Here is a 19412-nt window from a genome sequence, read left to right as displayed (position 1 = left end):
AGCGGTAGAGCATCTGCTTAAGACGCCCACGGCCTTAGAGTCAGTCACTGTTGCTAAAAAAAAAAATCAAAGAGTTCCCAACCCCAAATCTCGCCAATCTGTTGAATACCTTACATCTTCCACCTCACCCAGAAGTACAATGTTAGACAGCCTTCAGGTGAGGACCACTGAGACCGTCCTACCACATCCCACCTCCACCTAACTATAGACAAAGACTCCCCCCTACCCCCCAGGCCGGTGTCACGTGCATCTGCACAGATCCAACAAGGCTGTTCTGTTGTGGGCGCCAACTTTTTCATCCCAAGACTGAGCGGTTGGCTTATGTCCTCAGTGTCACCCTAGCAGGACAATGGGCACAGGGAATGGCGGTGTGAGGGGAGGAAGGCACCTGCAGGGCCTTCAGCTGCGCTGCAGCCATGCTTGCCTTCCTACTGTCCCTGGGGATGGCCACTTCAGTAAGAACAGCAGATGTGAACTGCGGAGCCAAAGGGCACACTAGACACCTGGTTAAAGTGTTCTGCCCCACGAGTTAATCCAGATCCTCCAATAACCAAACACACCACTGTTTATAAATGAGAAAACCCTAGCTTGGAGGTCAGGATGGAAACTCATGCAAACTGATGAGAAAAATCCATGTATTTACCAACAAAACAAGCTGTCTCCCAGAAATGAAAAAAACGTAAAAAAGACAAGTGTCTATAGTCTATGGACAGACTTTCTCAGCTGTCCCGACTAATTCTAGAATATTCTCCCATCACCTAATGACAACACACAACAAAAATGCCAGAAACTGCTCCAGCTACAGGGGAATTAAGTAAAGTGGCTGCCCTGAGAGAGCTCCCGATTTAGATTTGTGTAGGTGCGTGCACACTGGTGTATGTGGTTGGGGAGGGGACAGAGAAAACAGCTCCAAAGCAACACCACACGATGGTAGCAGGGGAGTGATTCTGACTGGGGTGCAGGCCCAGGAATCCTGAAGGAGTGCAGACTTCTGTCTCTACAAGCAGTAGGGGAAGAGAAACCACAGGTGCCGATGTAGGCCAGGCTCTGGGGTGGGACAAGCCCTGTGTGCACTGACTGGGGACTATTAGGAAACCTGTCTCCAGCTTTCTTCCTAAATCCATCCTCAGGGAGTTTGTCACACAGGCATAAAGTCCCCCTGACACAAAATGTGGTAGATGACTTCCTGGCTGGCTGGGTGAATGGCGGAAATGCCAAGGGGAGCAAGCAGGGATGTCAGGGGACAGTCCACAGGAAGCAGGAGAGACAGCATGGAGCTGGGAGGGGAAGCAGCTGGAGCTAGCCAGCCTGAGGGTCACATTCCTGAGTGGCACACATCTGAAGACACAAAAATGGACTAATAATAAAACCCTTACTATTATTATACTATTATTATGTGCTACATTCAGATCCAAGTTCTTCTAAACAATTCGATTCCTTACAGGATGCCCATTAAAGTCTTCACTGGGACCCTCATTTTGAACACTCAAGACCCAGGGATGACAAGTTACCTGTCCCAAACAACTGGGGAGCCAGGGGTGACCCAGGTAGGCTGAGAGTGTGGCTCGGAGGGAAAGAAAGCACTGTGTACTGTGTGCGGCCTCCTCAGTGCTTATGTAACCACGCCAGGACAATGCTCAAACAGGTTTCTTAAATCCACACCAAGCTGACTGACCTCCATAACCACAGGAAGTGAGACACTCTCGGCTCACTGGTACCTGCTGCTAGGGGCATGGTGGGTGAGCTTTCTTCTTCAACTGTCTGTGAAGTATGCACTGTTATTTACTGCTGAGGTGGAGGCCTCTGTTCATGCAGGCCATGGGCTGGCACACTACGTCTGCCAAGGGCCAGGGAGTAAATATTTCAAGCACTGGGGGTCAACTACTCAATTCTGCCAATACAGCTTACAGCTCCAAAGCAACCACATGCAGATACTCACACAGCTCTGACAAGTGTGTCTTTACAAAACAGAGCCCAAACAAAAGGGAATAATTTGCTGACCCCTGAAGGTGATCAGTGCTGGGTCTTGCCCATAAGTTGTTACACTGGCTCAAGTCAGGAGTGTAAACAGGATACCATTATGAAGGCTGAGGGTGAGCAGATCCAAGGGTCCCTGTTGTAGAATATTATTTTAAGAAATGTTGCATTTGTTTATGCTGGGGAACATTTGTTCTAGTGATGCAAAGATGTGTTGCATTCTTTTATGTTGCATTTGTTGAACTCTGTGAAACTGTGATTCTTTGCCTGTCTAAAATACCCAATAGTCTAATAAAGAAATGAATGGCCAACAGCAAGGCAGGAGAAAGGATAGGCGGGGCTGGCAGGCAGAGAGAATAAATAGAAGGAGAACTCTGGGAGAAAAAGAAAAAGGGGCAAGAGAGATCAAGTAGTGAGAAAAGAAGGGGCAGCCGCCTGGCCACCCAGCCCCAGAGCCAGCCACCGGGTAAGAGTGGAAGCAAGAACTCAGAAGTAAGAAAAGGGAAAGGCCAGAGGCAAAAGGTAGATGGGATAATTTAAGAAAAGCTGGCAAGAAATAAGCCAAGCTAAGGACGGGCATTCATAAGAAAGAATGAGACTCTATGTGTGATTTATTTGGGAGCTGGGTGGTGGGCCCCCAAAAGAGCCAAGGTGCCTAAGAGTAAAAACAACCACCACCATTTTCATGTTCCGATGTGGGGCTAGAATAAAAGAAAATCCAACAACAGATTCCAATAAAGAGACGAAAACCTGAGGACTCGGAGGAGGGGGCATAAAGATGCGATAACTATGGGGCAGGCCGACCATGGCAGGCTGTCCCCGCACACAGAACCTCTGCAAAGTTGGAATGTGCAGAGATAATCAAGCACGCACTGTTCTTAAACAAAGGCTTAAAATACATGGAGACTGTTCACAATTGTAAACTTCTTCCAGAAAGTTCTAAAGTGGTTTCTGGGGTCCCCACCGCTGGGTTACCTGCCCGCAGAGGGCCAGCTCAGCAGGAGTAGCACTCTCCTGGATCTTCAGGAAGCTGGTGCAATGGATGCTCTCCCCAATGAGTAGGCACTGTGACTCTGCTTCCCCTCACTGATGTCACAGCCCCATCCTGAAGTATCTCTGTCTCAGCTCCTGTTTGGCTTTGCTTTTACCCAAACAAACTCATCTACAGTGTGAGCAAATGATCACAGGCCCGTACTATTACTCGGACACTAGTTCGCACCCTCCCAACACCTGATGAACGGCTCCTGGGGAAGAAGCCCCTTTCCTTTTGAAAATGACGCTTGCAGCTTGTGGTGGTGGCACACACCTTTAATCCCAGCACTCTGGGAGGCAGAGGCAGGTGGATCTCTGTGAGTTTGAGGCCAACCTGAGTGAGTTCTAGGATAGCCAGGGCTATCCTGTCTCAAAAAAACAAACAAAAAAAGAAAATGGCACTTGAATCTTGCTTTAAAACAAGCATCTAGACTAGATATGGCCACTGCATACTGCACTCCACTCTTTCTGCCATTTTACTAGAGAAGAGAGTTCCTGGCCTTACTGGGCTTTGCTTCCTGTGCTAAGAGACAGAGATCTCCCATTCTGGTCTGACTCATTAGGGACTGGGGACCTAAAAAGCTGGTGGATCCTGATGAAGATCCACAGACGAAAGAACAGCCCCGCCTTCCTGACTGTCCTGTATCCTGCCCCAAGCTCTCATTCTTTGTAGACTCTGGGGCTGGTTTGCAGTGGGGCTCCAGCTTCGGCAGGAAGGACTCTGGATGGTTAGTGTGGGACACGGGGCTCTGATGTGCAGCCTGTATTGGGGTTACGGCTCTCAGCTCTCACTCTATTTGCTTCAGTAGGGCTGACTCAGAATCACATGTCTAGGGAGCTGCTCTAATTATAGAGGCCTCTGTGTGTGGGGAGAAATACAAAGTCCCCTTTCTCTTCCTTGAAGCGTTAAAAGCCTTCCTCACTAAACCCATGTGCCTAGATGAACACACTTTCTGAGGCTCCAACGGCTTCCAGGGTAAAGCACAGGCCTTAGCACGGAGAGCCGAGCTCTGCTCCTGACACTGCCTGGCAGCATGACCCTTCCAAGTTATTTAACTTCCCCACACAGTGGCACTGTCATCAGAGAGATGCCACGCTCAAGGGACAGAGCCTGCAGCGCTACCATCGGGAGCCACAGGACACTGGGGCCGCTTCCCTACCACCTTTAAAGATGAGTGGATGGGGCAGGGCTTGACCCACCCCACTCTATGTAGACTATAGCTCATATCTGTGCTCCAACAAACAGAATCCAAATGCGTAAGCCAAGCAAAATGTGAGAGGAAAGGCCAGGACTGAGGAGTGCAGTCTTCATCCCGTGGTTCTCTAATAGATTAGTAATTTGTTGGCACTGGTTCTGACAGAAAACAGACGGGTGCAGCATTAGGCACAATGAAGGCAGCAGATGCCGGGCCAGCCCACCTCAGCTGGACTGCTCCTGCAGCCAAGTCCGAGAGCCCACCGGTTTCAAGTGGGTTCATCTTGGCACACCAGCGTTGGGAAATCAGTCACGAATGAATTCAGATCTCAGCCCAGCAGGATTACATTCAAGCACCACATAGAGGAAGCGGCAGCTAGATGCTATTTAAGTCACCACCATTATTTCAGGAGGGCTGCAGATAATGTTGAATCTGACTGGAGCATGTTGGTAGCTGATAGTCATAATCAATACTCCAAGTTCCTGTTCTTAAACTGAGTATTGTTGCTCTCACATGAGATCTTGTGCCTAGGCCACAAAGGGCAAGGACCGGTATGATTCTCCTATGCGGAGAAGGACAAAATATGATAGGCTTCAGAACTTAAACCTTCTATCTTGGGATAGAAACAACCTGTATGAGTCGCTATATGCTATTAAAAAAACATATTTGCGGGGCTGGAGAGGTAGCTTCCTGGTTAAGAGTGCTTACTGCTCTTGCCGAGGACCTGGGTTTGGTTCCTAGCAGCTCACAACCTGTAAACTCGAGTTCCAAAGAAAAAGAGGTCTTCTGACCTCTGTGGGCAACAGGCATACACAAGGCAGGTGCATTCACATACATGCAGGCAAACACTCACATACATGAAATAAAAACACAGGCATTTATGATTAGGGTTAAGCATGTATTTACCTTGCTCACTGAGTATTTCCCATTTTAATGGCAGTCCTCTACATGAAGTCATGGGCATTGAAATATATATAATAACAAGCATATGCAGTTCTGTAACTACCAGTGCAACCAGGACACAGAATACTGTTAGCATGACCAGAGGTCCCTTTTACACACTTGGTATCACACTCTGACTCAGCACAGGACTAATCAGTCCACCACTGATTAGAATTCCACTGGATTTGGCGGTTGTGAACAGAACTCGGTGTGGATGCATTTTGTCTCACTTCCAGGGCATTCTAGAAGAGAGAGCTGGGATCCAGAGTAAGTGGGCGCTTAGCTGACCGGATGCTGTGTGCTTTGAGCACGTAGACACTGGGCATTATGTGACAGCTACTGATGGCAGCCAGAACTTGATGTTGTCAACTGTTCAAAAGTCCTGGCCATTCTGACAGGCACGAGACAGAATTCTCCATGGTTTTAATTTTCATTTTGCTTACAAGAGATAACTAAGTCTTTTCTTATGTGACTTACTGGTAAAGGTCTTTCTGTATTAATAACAAAAATTTGATATATAACACCCCCCCCCCACAAAACTCCTCTTCCTACTGGGACCATCAGGTAAACCTGGTGTGCACATGGTCTATGGACAGAGTAATAATGGCAGCCCCTCATTACAGCTACAAAGGGGCAAACATTTTACAACGGCAGGGACTTCCGGATGCCTGACAAAGCACAGTGAGACAAAAATCTCTTCCATTGTGAGTTCAGAACCAGTGAGCAGCAGAAACAGCAGTGCACTATGTGCCTTCCTGAGGTACAGACTCCGGTGCACTCCTCAGAGACGACAGGGGAGTAAGCAGTGACATGGAGGAGTATTTAAAGACTGCTACCCCCAAGCTATGGGGGACGTCTCTATAACAAGAAACAAGGCCCCGAGAGTCAGAGACACTTCTGCTGCACGCTGCAGAACTTCACATCTTCCTTGGGCCCAGAGGGGCTGCACCAGGCACCAGGGACAGAGGATGCAGGAGGAGGTGAGGAGGTACCTGCTCCACTGGCTGCAGCCCATGGAATCCCCCTGAAAGGCTACTAGGAACATTCTTAGTGACCCGTGAAATGTAGGCCAACACCGCTGGCTTTCATTACAGGGGAGAACCAGGAGCTTCACAGGAGTCAACTGTAGAGCGGCTTTATATAGTTTTCATTTTAAGTTAATTTTCACTGTAAATTTCCAATTTATAGGAATTGATCAAATCATGGTAATAATTAGACTAGGAGACATCCATGTTAAACTCTGTTATATGAAGGCTACATTTGAGCATCCAGATATGACTTGGTTACACTAACCACTCTGGTAATATAATGACCTAATTCAGTTTTCTCCTTAGTAAGATTGAGGATTAGAATATTCCTTTAATCAGAACTAAATGGTTAGAATGTGGAATGAATCCTTTTGTCCAGTGTCAAAGGTTAGCACAACAAGCATATTGTCAGCTGTTTCAAGGGGAAATGAAGGGAGTGATGTGGGATTCCCTCTATGCTATGAATATATTTTATTACCAGTGGTTAATAGAGAAGCTGCTTTTGGCCAACGGCATAGCTGAATATAGCCTGGCTGGAAAAGATACACACACACACACACACACACACACACACACACACACACACACACAGAGAGAGAGAGAGAGAGAGAGAGAGAGAGAGAGAGAGAGAGAGACAGACAGAGAGAGAGAGAGACAGAGAGAGAGAGAGAGAGAGAGACAGAGAGAGAGAGACAGAGAGAGAGAGAGAGAGAGAGACAGAGAGAGAGAGAGAGAGAGAGAGGGCAGAGTTGAGGAGATGCCATGTAGCTGCCTAAGGAGACAGATGCCCTGGAACCTTACAGGTGAACCATGAGCCTTGTGGTAAAATACAAAATAAAAGGAATGGGTAATTTAAGATGTAAGATGTAGCCAGGAATACACTAGAGTCATTGGCCAAGCCGTGTTGCAATTAATATAGTTTCTGAGTGATTATTTCGGGTCTGGGCAGCCAGAAAACAATAAACAGCCTCTGCCTACAAGGGAGGGGCATGAAGGGAAGCCCCGCACAGAGACAGCGTCTGGAAGGCTAACCAGGCTGTGCCAGTCTCCAGTAGAGTAGGCGTGGGGAGGGGGCAGAACGCACTGAGTCTTCAGACTCGATGGAACTTAAAGGATGGGAGCCCTGGGTCACCGTGACACTGGGCATCCACGTGGGACTCTCAACAGTTAGCAGGCGGACAGCTTCTGACATTTACACCTCGCATCCCTGGACCTGAAATAGTTGCTAAATTACCATGCAATTCACAGTCCTGGAGCAGTGCTCATTCCACCTGAACACCATTCACAACTTGATCTGGCTGAATTTGAGAGAAGAAGGAAAGTCCAGGACTCAGATGGTGTCTCATCGCTTTAAAGCAACCCCTGAAGCCTTTCTGAAGACACCTTTTCCAAAGTAACTGATGATTACAGCTCCCCAGACCAAGTCTTCAGATACACACTGGCGAAAGCGAAGGCAGCTGCAGCCCGTGCAGACTCCAGACGCCTTTACAGAGTCAGTTACCTGCCGAGGGCGATGCTGCTCATGCCACAAACCGAGGCCGGACCCTTGCTTTTGGGTTAGGGACCCAAGCTGAAAAGTGTCCGAGGATGGCCAGTGTGAGATGCTTTCCTCAGGAAGAAGCAGGCGGCTATGGAGATCAGACCGATTTCTGCCCTCTTTCCCCCAAATTCATCATTAATAATTAACGCTAATTCCATAATTCCCTTCTATTTGTAGAAGTGAGTCCCTGAGGCCCTCTCTCCTCGTAAACACTTTGCAAGGGTGGTTATTACATGTGCTTGCTTGAAGGTAGGGAAGTGCTAGTTCATAGACTATGCTGTAATTAAACACTTTTACACATTTAGCTTGGTTTCATCTTATTTGAATACTTAATAATTCAATTTTAAGGCATCATGCTGTATGTCTAACACCCTTCCCTTCTGTAAATCATAGGAATTATTTCTCTTATCTCCTTCATATTCCTTCTTCATTATAAGTTTTTAAATTTTAATTAACTTTTTTTTGAGTCAGAGAGTCACTCTATACCCTGAGCCGAGCTTAAACTTGCAGCAATCCTCCTGCCTCAGCTCCTCTGTGCTGGGATTACAGCTGTGAATTAGCATGCTTGTCAGGGCCCTTAGTGTTTCTGAGATTTTCCCATTCCTAAAGTTCCAAGATGGTCTTTGTTCTTGAAGGGAAGAAGTCAGTCTTTATCTCCCCCACACTCATGGAATGAGCACACAATGAAGAAGGAACCTGAGACCTGGGAGGGGTAGCTGGTAGCCATGGAGTGGCCGCTGCAATCACTCAGCCTGGTCCTACCTGTGGGGATGAAGGGTACACAGGCCACCCTGCCAAAGTCTGCTTTTCTCATCTGCAAAGTGCTGACTGGCTCACTCAGAACAGACCAGCAGTCTGCATGAAGACGGAGTGTGCACCTTAGAGATGCGGAGAAAAACTGCCTGCTCTCCTGGCTCAAAGGTGGACACCGCTCAGGATGTGACCCCGCCCTCAGTGGCACACAGTAAACATTGGTTGGTATTTTGTTTTGTTCTCGTTTTTTCCAGACAGTATCTTACTAAGTAGCCTAGGCTGGCCTCCCATTTACAGTGATCTTCCTGCCCCTGTCTCCCAAATGCTGGGATTACAGGTGTGAGCAACCACATGCGGCCCTGGCTTCCTTGGTTAATAACAGTTTGGGAGCTGCTACCTCTGACGATAAAATGGGTTAGCCAAAGAAGCTGTAAAGTGTCTTCCCCTTAAAACAAATGAACCCTAGGATAAAGTTGTCATAAGGACAGACTAAGGGTTGAGACTAGGGACCTGTCCTGCACAGTGGTGTCTTTCTGACTGTGACCTAGAAGAAGACACTAGGGCTGCTTTACCAGTAATTTAAATGCTTAAGATGAAGAAGGGGAACCCTCCTTTAGAGGTCTCTGCCTCACGGGAGTGCCAAGGAGGAAGGCATAGGCAGGCAGTCCCTGACCATAGCATGTCAGGTCCTATCCCTTAGTGCTTGCTAGGACAAGGCAGGGCCTGGGGTTGAACATGGGCAGAGACTGGACATTGGTTTAAGATCACTAGTGCCAGTGTGGGACCTGAGGCGGGGCCGTGGCTCGGGGTGGATCATGGTGTTGATGCCACACAGGAAGAAGGCTTGGTCAGAGGCTTGAGATGGTGAGGCTGGACAGAGGACCCAGAGAGGAACACCACCCTTGCTTCCGATTGTTCTGACTTCATCTTGCATTGAGAAACCCACAAAATGCCTTCCTGATGATATACCCGCGCTATGCAAGGATCCAGGGGCTGTGCTGTGGAAAAGACCCTCGAACTGAAGCAAAGAGGTAGAATGCCAGATCAGGAAGCAACTTCCCTCCAAGGCGATATAAACATGTTCCTTCTGGGGGAGAAGGAAGTCACAGGAAGGGTTTGTGACACAGAGCAGTCTGTGTGAGGGCGGATTTGCCTGGCTCAGTGTTCTGAAACGAAGGGGAGTTCAATGCAATGACTCGGAGAGATGAAGGGATTGTCTATAAAAGAAATCCGAGCCGGGCGGTGGTGGCGCATGCCTTTAATCCCAGCACTAGGGAGGCAGAGGCAGGTGGATCTCTGTGAGTTCGAGGCCAGCCTGGTCTAGAAGAGCTAGTTCCAGGACAGGAACCAAAAAGCTAAGGAGAAACCCTGTCTCAAAAAATCCAAAAAAATTAAAAAATAAAAAAGAAATCTCAGCAATGGCCTCCCCTCCCCCCATCTCAACTGCTATAGCAGAGCTTACGTCTTACGCACACAGCACTCCTCAGAGGATCCAAGGAATCACAAGCACAGAGCTCATGTGTGAAGCCTGCATGAAGCCCACATGGGCCTGCATGAAGCCTACGTGGGCTTGCATGAAGCCCACATGGTTTGAGGTCAAGGCTAAGACCCTCAGTAGCCCCAGTTCTGAGAAAATGGCTCCAGCCTTGTCCAAACACATCTCAGGAAAGGCCCACACCTTTTGTAACTACAGAATTTACAAACACTTGCCCAAGCTTCTTTCTATGACAGCTAAGGAGCCCAGTTTTGCTTGTGAGAGCCCATGCAGGCCTGGTAAGGGAGTGGGCAGGTGGGCTCCCACAGGGTCCACCTCAGCTCAGCTGTGAACCGGGCTCCTCATTGCTCCTAAGCTTGCTGTATTAGCAGCACGGAAGACTTCATGACATGCTATGAGGTCAGTCATAGCAAACCCTAAGGTTCTGCCCGCCCTGCCCACATTCATATAAACAAGGCAGGAAGGGGGCCATTTGGAAAGGGTTACTGGGGCAGTCTCATATTCTCCCAGCAACAGAAGTAGCTGGAAGATAGGCACGATAAAGCAATATGAGGTAAAGAAACTGTCCCATCGACAATAACTTTAAGAATACCTAACATCTTTTAGAGTCGGGGCTTCAAGGTAAGACACTGGTGAGTCACTGTTTGCAGATGAGAAGTACTTGCTCCTGGACAAGCCAGGGTCTCTAGGCCTTCAGGACACTTGCTGACCCTCAGAGGGCCTCACAGGCTGGCCAGGCTCTGGGAGCCTCGGTTTGTTTATTCTACAGACACAGATCCCAGCGAGATGCAGCTTCCCGTGGGCAGGCTCAGCTCTGGTTGTGGGGAGAAGCCACTGCCCGTCTGTGGGGCACTTGTCTTAACTCTGAATGTTCCCGGAATCCTCAGATACGTGGTTTTCCAAGCAACCGTACCAGATTATATCAGTCTACCCAAATGACCCACTAATGTCTAATTTCAGTACACTAAATATAATTCAGGCACGATACTTTAAATGTCTTACTACCAAAAGTGACTCCAAAATACACGCGTCAGTTTTAAAGACGTGGCAAACAGGGCTCTACACAGACCTGACAGTTCAGCAAGGCAGCACGGAGACTGTACATGGGTACGGTTCTGTGCATTTTCCCATCCCCAGACCTGCATCCGTGTCAGCCTGTGTTCTGTGAGGATGCAAGGGTCAGGATAGTGGGAGCTACTGTGTATCTTCTGTAGCACCCGAGGAAAGACTAGGCCCTGGACTGGAGGCACCCTGCTGAGCAGGCAGCTTGTGGTCCTGATGGTGGAGAGGCTACCAGTGTGTGTGTGCTGTAAGAACTGGCAGGTACATGAATGGCCAATTTAAACAGACATTCTGAGGACGTGGCTGTGCCTTTCCTCACCAGCACGTGGAGCTATATCCCGGGACCTGGTCTGTACTGTTCCTATGTGAGCATGCATCCAGAGTCCAAGCCTTACATGCTAGGATAGTGGCTGTACCTTCTACTATCATGGTTTTGATTAACTTCACCACCTGCCATAGCAAACAACAGAATTGTAAGGCCTGTTTATACCATTAAAGCCCTGATGAGCATGTTAACAAACCCTCCCTCCCACCACCATGCATTCGGAGAATGCTTTGCCTACATTACCTTGGGGTCCATACTGGCTCATCTGTGGACCGTAAGTGCCACTTGAGTTACTCTGCTGAAAGTTACTGATTCCAGGATGCATCTGGCCCCCAGGAGAAGGGTGGGGTGACATGGATGGTCCTGCCTGCTGAGGTCCGTACTGAGACATCTGGGGGTTTCTCTGTGTGCCTGCCATAAAACCTACATGGGAAACAAACAGAAACAGTCACGCAGGTGTCTTATCATTTTTGTATACACAAAGAATCCGTGGGATCCTGTAGAAGGTAGATGGGGAAAGGGTTGGGATCCCCTGGCTCCCCCAGAGAAACATCCAAAGACATCTCAAATTCAGGGTAGAAGATCTGGGAGAGTGCCATGGGGGCCAAGAAGAAGTCACCACTACCTCCTCTGTAGATGGGCTCATAGACAGAACAATCAAAGCAGGGCACTTGCTGCTCATTCCAGGACTGGATGGGCTCCGTGTCTTCTCTGTGGGGCACAGGTCTACAGCACCGGAGCGCCTTCCCTTGCACCCTTGGCTTTCCTTCTGATTGCCTGAGCACCCATGAGGAGCCAACGCACAGTGCACTGCAGGAAGCCGGCCCATTGTGTTTTGCATCTCAGCAGAGTTTCCAGCTTCCACCCTTGAATCTGCCCTGCCATCCAGTTATACCTGTGTGTGACGTCACCACAGGACCAGAATCTGCTCTGCCAGCCACAGTCCCACCTGTGTGATGTCAGCACAGGCCCAGCCACTTCTGTCAACAGTCCCCTCTCCCTGTTGTACACTGGCTCATCTCTTCAGTCCTAGTTCTGCAAAGCCTGCCTCCTGCTATTGGCCTAACTATTCAAGCCCCTCCTCTTAGTCATCACTACAAAGCCGTAAGAGCTAATGATCAGGACTAAAGAGAGGTACCAGACAAACCCTTCACTGGCACGAAGCCCTTCACAGCTTCCTGCGGTACTGAGGACTGCAATACACCGTCTGCTGGGGGCCCCTAAAGTGGACCCCACTGACACAGCTTCTCTCTCTCTGCTGTCATGTCTATCTGCCAGCCTTCTGTCCATCCCAGAAGATTGTATCAAGTGCCGTCCTTCAACAAAATTGAATTCTGTCCTGTCTCTACTTCTTAGAAGTCTCTTCATGTGTGTGTCCTTCTACTGCGTTCCGACCGCCCAGCTGCACCTTTCCCACACTCTCTCCGGTGCCTTCCAAGTCCATTTCATCACCTCTACGTGCAGCATCATTTCGACACGCCTAGGTGGTATGTACATGCATGTTCACATGTGTGTGGGTGCACCTACTGCACATGCGTGTGAAGGGCAGAAGTTGCCATCGGGTGTCTTCCTCGACTACTCCCAATCATCTTTACAAGGTAGCGTCTCTCGCTAGACCCAGGCTTAGCAGTTCCGGCTAGTTCAGCTTGTCAGCTTACCAGCTTGCTACCACATCTACCTGGCTCTAACATGTGCTCTGGTATCTAGAGACTTCTCCATGTGTGGAAGAAAAGCTCCAAGGAGTCTTTCTCCAGCCACTAGACTGTTTTTAGCTCACTTATTCCTTCTCTTCCTCACTAAGAAATGCCACAAAACAAAACAAAAACCAAAGATCACGTCTCACTCAACACCTCAGCCTGTCTGTGGCACACGGGATGCATCCCACACCCTTTTATGACCCAATGCAGGCTGGATCTCCCTGGACAGCACGCACCTGGTGTACTCCCTGTACCGGGAGTCACACACAGGTGGGCCTGTGGCTGGTGTCACACACAGGTGGGTGATGGAGGAAGGTCATTGGCTAATAAAGGAACTGCCTTGGCCCATTTTATTGGTTAGAACATAGGTAGGTGGAGTAAACAGAACAGAACGCTGGGAGGAAGAGGAAGTGAGCTCAGACTCGACTGCTCTCCTCTCGGGAGCAGACGCCTCAGAGAGAGACACCATGCTTCGCTCCCGGGCAGACACACGCGATGAAGCAAGCCGCCAGGTTAGACATGCTGAATCTTTCCCGGTAAGACCGGTGCTCACAGATTATTAGAGATGGGTTGATTGGGATGTGAGAATTAGCCTGTAAGGGCTGGAGCTAAAGGGCCAAGCAGTGTTTAAATGAATACTGTTTGTGTGTTGTTATTTCGAGCATAAGCTAGCCGTGCAGGCGGCTGGGGTGTTGGGGACGCAGCCCCGCCCTTAATACTACAGGTGGGCCTGTGGCTGGCGTCACACACAGGTGGGCCTGTGGCTGGCGTCACACACAGGTGGGCCTGTGGCTGGCGTCACACACAGGTGGGCCTGTGGCTGGCGTCACACACAGGTGGGACCGTGGCTGGCAGAGCAGATTCAAGGGTGGAAGTTGAAAACTCTGCTGAGGTGCAAAACAGGCAGTACCATACCCGACCCAAACTGCTTCCTGAATAACTGGACGGATGTCCAAGATGCTGCAGAGCATAACACAGTAGGTTCTTGATAAACAGGCATTTTAAATGCACCAAGAAACCACAGGCTTAAATTCTGCAGAAATACAAAGTTAGCAGTACCCCCTTGAGCAGCCTAGGCCGATAGAAGTATGCGTTCAAAGTAGAACACCGACAAAAGGCAACCTGAGACAGGTCGCCATCGCAAGCGTGTTGGGGGAGAATGCTCACGTTCCTCAGTGGGGACTCTGGCTGGGGAGAGGCAGGTATGCCCGTTCAGAGCTGAACCCAGAGTGGGGCCTCCGCAGCTGCAGGGAAAGACAGGCCAGCAGGAAGGCAGTAAAGTGCAGGAAAGCAAAACCACCAGGTATCAGAAGCCGGGGCTTACATTTCCTGAGAACAAAATGAGCTCTCCTAACACGGCTTCTGCCTAGAGACATACAGTGAAAGCGAGGAGAGCTTCTTATTATCCATCTAATTTATTTATAAAAAGGGATCTTATGAAATTGGGCTCAATTGGCAGCTCCTAGATAGAAATCATCAGAGAAAATGTTTGCTTTGCCAATCTGAAAACAAGCGGGAATCAGGGCACTGGCATTACTCTAAATGACTGCATCTTCAGATGTTCCACGAAGCCGTATCTGAGCTTTCCTCGGAAATCCTCCAGGTTTTCAGACAGCGTCCTGGCTAACAGAAAAGGCGCTTCAGCTCCAAGGGGCTGTGTGCAACCGCTTCCCTCGTGGCTGGTTAGCGCTGCCATGCTGGCCCTTTCAGAATTCAGCTGTCCCTCAACTGTGCAGGTGTCCATGCTCAAGTATAGAACTTTATCTCAGCCATCACCAACTAACTGTGCTGGGCTGGGGACAGAAGGCCTGCTCCCAGGGTTGTGTCTTCAGTTCAGAATCTAGTCGGTTAGATATGTAAATGAATTTATTGCAGTGCTACTATACTTGCAACTTTACATAATTTCTCTGGGGCCCCAGTTGCCTCCTCTTAAAGACTCCTGTAAGGTTCAATAGAGTCAGCATGGGAGAGAGTCCTGCAAGATGAAAGGTGAATTCCTGGTCTATGCATCGCCAAGGATGCCTTTTGACTCTGGGACACAGCATCCATAACAAAGGATAAGTTGATGCTTACCACCTGGGGACTCAGGTGTGTACACGTTCCAAGGGATTTGGGAAGGGCATGTCCTGGGAAGCAATCCACTTGTTCTGCTTCCCACCAGAGTCTCCTGCTAGGGCAGCCACTGCTTCGGTGCACTCTTCAGGAGCTCTACAGTGTGCGGCTGCGCTGCACTTTCTACTTTTCTTCTCGTGAGTGAATCTGAATGAATGCTGCTCCGGGCTCCTTTAGGATCCCGTGCTCCTGTCGTCTGTACGCATCAGCTACTGTCTTCTGACAGTCTCCTGCAGACAGCAGCGACCTCCCAACTGCACAGGGCTTACAGCCTTCCCTGCGATCTGCAAAGAGGGACTCTTGGTTCAAATACCAGCACTGGGCAGATGATTCCACGATAGCAAAGGGACAGGACCTGGCACACTTTTCAAGCTAATGCTGCTGCAATGTGCAGAATAAAGAAAGGATTGAAGGGGAACAGTGTTTAGAGTGACAAGGCCAGCCAGAGACTCACACAGCGATATATCAGTCGATATAGACTCACAGCTGGCCACCAGCAGGAATCCTACTTCTAGTCCCCCACCCCACCCCCTAAGTGCTGGGACTAGGGCCCGGGACCTGGTGCATGATAGGCGTATACTACTGAGTTATACTCCCAGGTACCAGGACGTTCAATTTTTAAACAGTTACGGAATATTGACATCATCTTCTAAAGAGATTGGTGAAAAGTGAGCAGAAGTTGCTTGAGAAAGAGGTATTTCCCCTCTATCTAAATCTAGAACAGCATGTACATGCTTATGATATGTTTCCCCATTTGTGACGTGGGGACAGACATGCTGTGAGGAGAAAGACACCATAAGAAGACCTAGCCCCATCAGCTCCCAATAAACACCACTAAGAGCAACTAGCCTGTCCCCAAGTGGTCAGCAGGAGGGGTGGTCTGGGTCACGGCAGCATGGTTGGGGGCTAGTTTGGTGTCAAGGTCTGCTGAGTAGACGCCAACTAGACTCCTAAGCTCTGCATGCCCCTTCTCATCTTAGGGGCTCGACAGTGGCCTACCACGCCAGCTCTAGTTAGCTCTCTGTCATTTCAGTCAGACATATTTGCTGTCTCCTGAGGGGGGGGGAGGGGCTGTGTCTGCAAGTTCTTTGGACTTGGTCATTTAATTGTTTTTGCTATTATTTTAAATCTTCACAGAAGGAAATGGGCATTGTAAGCATTTCTTCTCCCTCAAAAGGAAAAAAAAATCAAATTTCAGTAAAAATGTTTCTGCCTATTTATGGTGTTACTGTTTATTTGCCTGTATTTTGCTTTTAGGAAGTTATTACAGAATGGCAGTTTGTGACAGTGGAGAAGAGAAAACCTGACAGCTGAGAGAACACAGCTGTACTTGTACAAGGTGTGAAGTGTCGCTAGCTACAAGCCAGACTTTCTAGCAAGGGAAGCTTAGAGAGTATAGGATGAAAAGCCTCTGCACCGAGCCACCGTGTGTAGTGAAGAATCACATGTCCCAAGCAAGCATCTAGCAGGAGGAAATGCAAATGTGGGAGCAAGGCAATTATCCGTATTATACAGAAGAATGTTTATTAGAAATGCCCATGAAGATAAAACTTACATCTCTCTCTCTCACACACAAGCAGTTTTCTACGTAAATGAACTGCCTCTGGGCCCGTACACAGCTACATTCCTCACAAACACCTGCTTTCTCACACTGCAAATGAGAACAGTCATGGAAATCATGCTCTTTAAGAGGGAGAAACCTGAGCAGGCCAGGAAAGATGCACAGCCTCTGACCTGCCTCTGCCACGGGAGGCCGTGAGCATCCACACAGGTCATGGGTGACTGTGAGCACCCACGCGGCGCAGGGCATGGGAGACCGTGAGCATCCACACGGGGCAGGGCACAGGTGACCGTGAGCATCCACACGGGGCAGAGCAGGCTCTTCTTTCCCTGGGCTATGGGATCATTCTGAGAGGCAAGCAGGGAAAGTGTACACAAAAGCGCACTTCTGTGCTGAAGAGCCCCGTGGATGCTATACAAGGCAGTTATTGCTTGACAGTGAGCCTATCAACACTTATTCACTGTGTGAGCGCCAACCTAAGCCACCAAGCTGGTATCTAGGTTCATGACAATGTTACACAAATCTACCTGCAGGCCCCATTCTACTCTAGCCTTCATCAACTAAAGAAGAAAAAGAACCTTTTTAGAGGAAAAGATGAGATCCTGTGCTACTTATGGACTTAAATACACAACACCCAGTTTATAAGAGCTATTTTTACCATCACTGATGTGTGCAGGAGCATGTGCATGTGTTTTATTTATTCATGTACCCTTTGGCTCACAAAACAAGCTTTATCCCTACTATGTGCAATCTGCAGTCAGATGGAAAGAGAAACTCACTAGGGACAGCACAGTTAGATAAACTGCTTAGTGTCCTTCTTTTTGTATTGTGCCAAAAGACCTTGCACCTTTATACTCAGGGACTCCCACCCGTGGCGTTGTAGGACATAAAGCTTCTCATGCGTGGCCAGCAGCATGCATGACCTCTGCGCTGGAGTAGCCAGCAGGCTGACATGGTGATCTGTTCCTGTAACTGGCTCTCCCACGGACTGTGAGCACTGCGGCTTTAAGGCCTCCTTTCTCATCTGCCCAGGCAGTGCCGGGTGTGCAGCTGGAGCAAACACACATGCCCAGAGTGACTCATGGGACAGCTCCATCCAGAGCCCTGTACCTCTACTGAATAGAGCAGGATTGGCCACTTCTTGTCTTGTGTTCAGAGAGTCCTTCCCAAGGGAAGGCTGTTGTGAGAAGGAGCAACTGACAGGAGAAGATTGGGTGCTGAACAGGGCAGAAAGCACAGCTGTCTCCACCACCTAAACATGTGCCAGTGTACCCCTCTGCCCAGCTCCACTGTGCCTGCAGCCATGAAGACCGTGGGAAAACCCAGGCAGAAAACCCAGGCTAGAATGTGGACCTACCACATGGGAGTCTGTCTGTTACCATTTCTGACAACTGCACCTCCCTTATGTGAGGAAATGAAACGAAGAGCTGATGCATGCACACAAGCTGCTTGTAAGAGACAGATACAAACTCCTCAGGAACTTACAGATAACCCACCATTTACCTCCGGCCACAAACCCATCTCTTTGCCAGGCTCCCCTACAACCTACTCACTAGTGAAGCAAACCACACTCTAGGTCCTGTAAGTGGTTAACTTCCCCCAGGTGGAATGCTGTCCCCAAGCACCTCTGGCCTGCAGTGGCCCTAGGGCCTGTTTGTTGAGTTCTCTTTCCATAGTCAGCCAGAGCTGACTTCAATATCCAGAAAGCACAGACCCCTTCCAAATGGCTGGTTCTAGAAATAACTGGTAGGCCACACTATGTGGGTCAGAAAAGACAAGCTCGCCAATCTCAAGCCATTCCAGGCCTGACCAGCTCTGGGTGTACAGCCTTCTTGGCATATGAGGGTGACGGGTAGAGAGGAGGAGAATTAGAACGAGTACTTCCTGTCAAGAGCCTGAACAGACATTCCACATGAAGAGCGAGAACAGGCTGCAGCTTTTCTAACCTCAGGGCTGCAAGCATCAGTGGATAGCAATGACATGATAACCAAAACATAATGGATAGCAACCCACTAGGATTTTCTGAAGGTGTGGAGACCACGGACTTCCCAGTTCTCTTCAGTGTCATCTTATGTGTGAAAAGCTAAACTTGAAGGATTCTTTTTTTTTTTTTTTTTGTTTTTCGAGACAGGGTTTCTCTGTGCCTTTGGAGCCTGTCCTGGAACTAGCTCTGTAGACTAGGCTGGTCTGGGTCTTGGCCTCCAACTGTCTATCCGTGATTTATGTATCCAACAGAAAATTCTGCAAAGATTGTTGGAGAAAAGGGGGTCAAGTAAGAACCCAGTAATGGTTTGTCCTACAGGAGGGAAACCGAGGCGAGCACCAGGCTCATGCAGCAGATGAACCGAGGCTCGCACGAGGCTCGCACAGCAGAGGAATCGAGGCTCGCACCAGGCTCGCACAGCAGAGGAACCGAGGCGAGCACCAGGCTCGCACAGCAGAGGAACCGAGGCGAGCACCAGGCTGGCGCAGCAGAGGAACCGAGGCGAGCACCAGGCTGGCGCAGCAGAGGAACCGAGGCGAGCACCAGGCTGGCGCAGCAGAGGAACCGAGGCGAGCACCAGGCTGGCGCAGCAGAGGAACCGAGGCGAGCACCAGGCTGGCGCAGCAGAGGTACCGAGGCGAGCACCAGGCTGGCGCAGCAGAGGAACCGAGGCGAGCACCAGGCTGGCGCAGCAGAGGAACCGAGGCG

At 49.3% G+C, this 19412-nt stretch overlaps 1 protein-coding gene across 6 annotated transcripts in view; it reads right to left on the bottom strand.

Annotated features, from left to right (window-relative positions):
* Positions 1-19412, bottom strand: part of Arid1b (AT-rich interaction domain 1B) — a 356893-nt gene that overhangs the window by 48066 nt on the left and 289415 nt on the right. For all 6 annotated transcript variants that reach the window (XM_075950348.1, XM_075950347.1, XM_075950338.1 and 3 more), the window contains one exon: positions 11594-11773. In XM_075950348.1, the coding sequence (XP_075806463.1) occupies positions 11594-11773 (180 nt within the window). The remainder of the gene's footprint in view (positions 1-11593; positions 11774-19412) is intronic.

Source organism: Microtus pennsylvanicus, chromosome 1 (assembly GCF_037038515.1).
Source record: "Microtus pennsylvanicus isolate mMicPen1 chromosome 1, mMicPen1.hap1, whole genome shotgun sequence".
Lineage (NCBI taxonomy): Eukaryota > Metazoa > Chordata > Mammalia > Rodentia > Cricetidae > Microtus > Microtus pennsylvanicus.
This window is presented reverse-complemented; position numbering and strand designations above follow the sequence as displayed.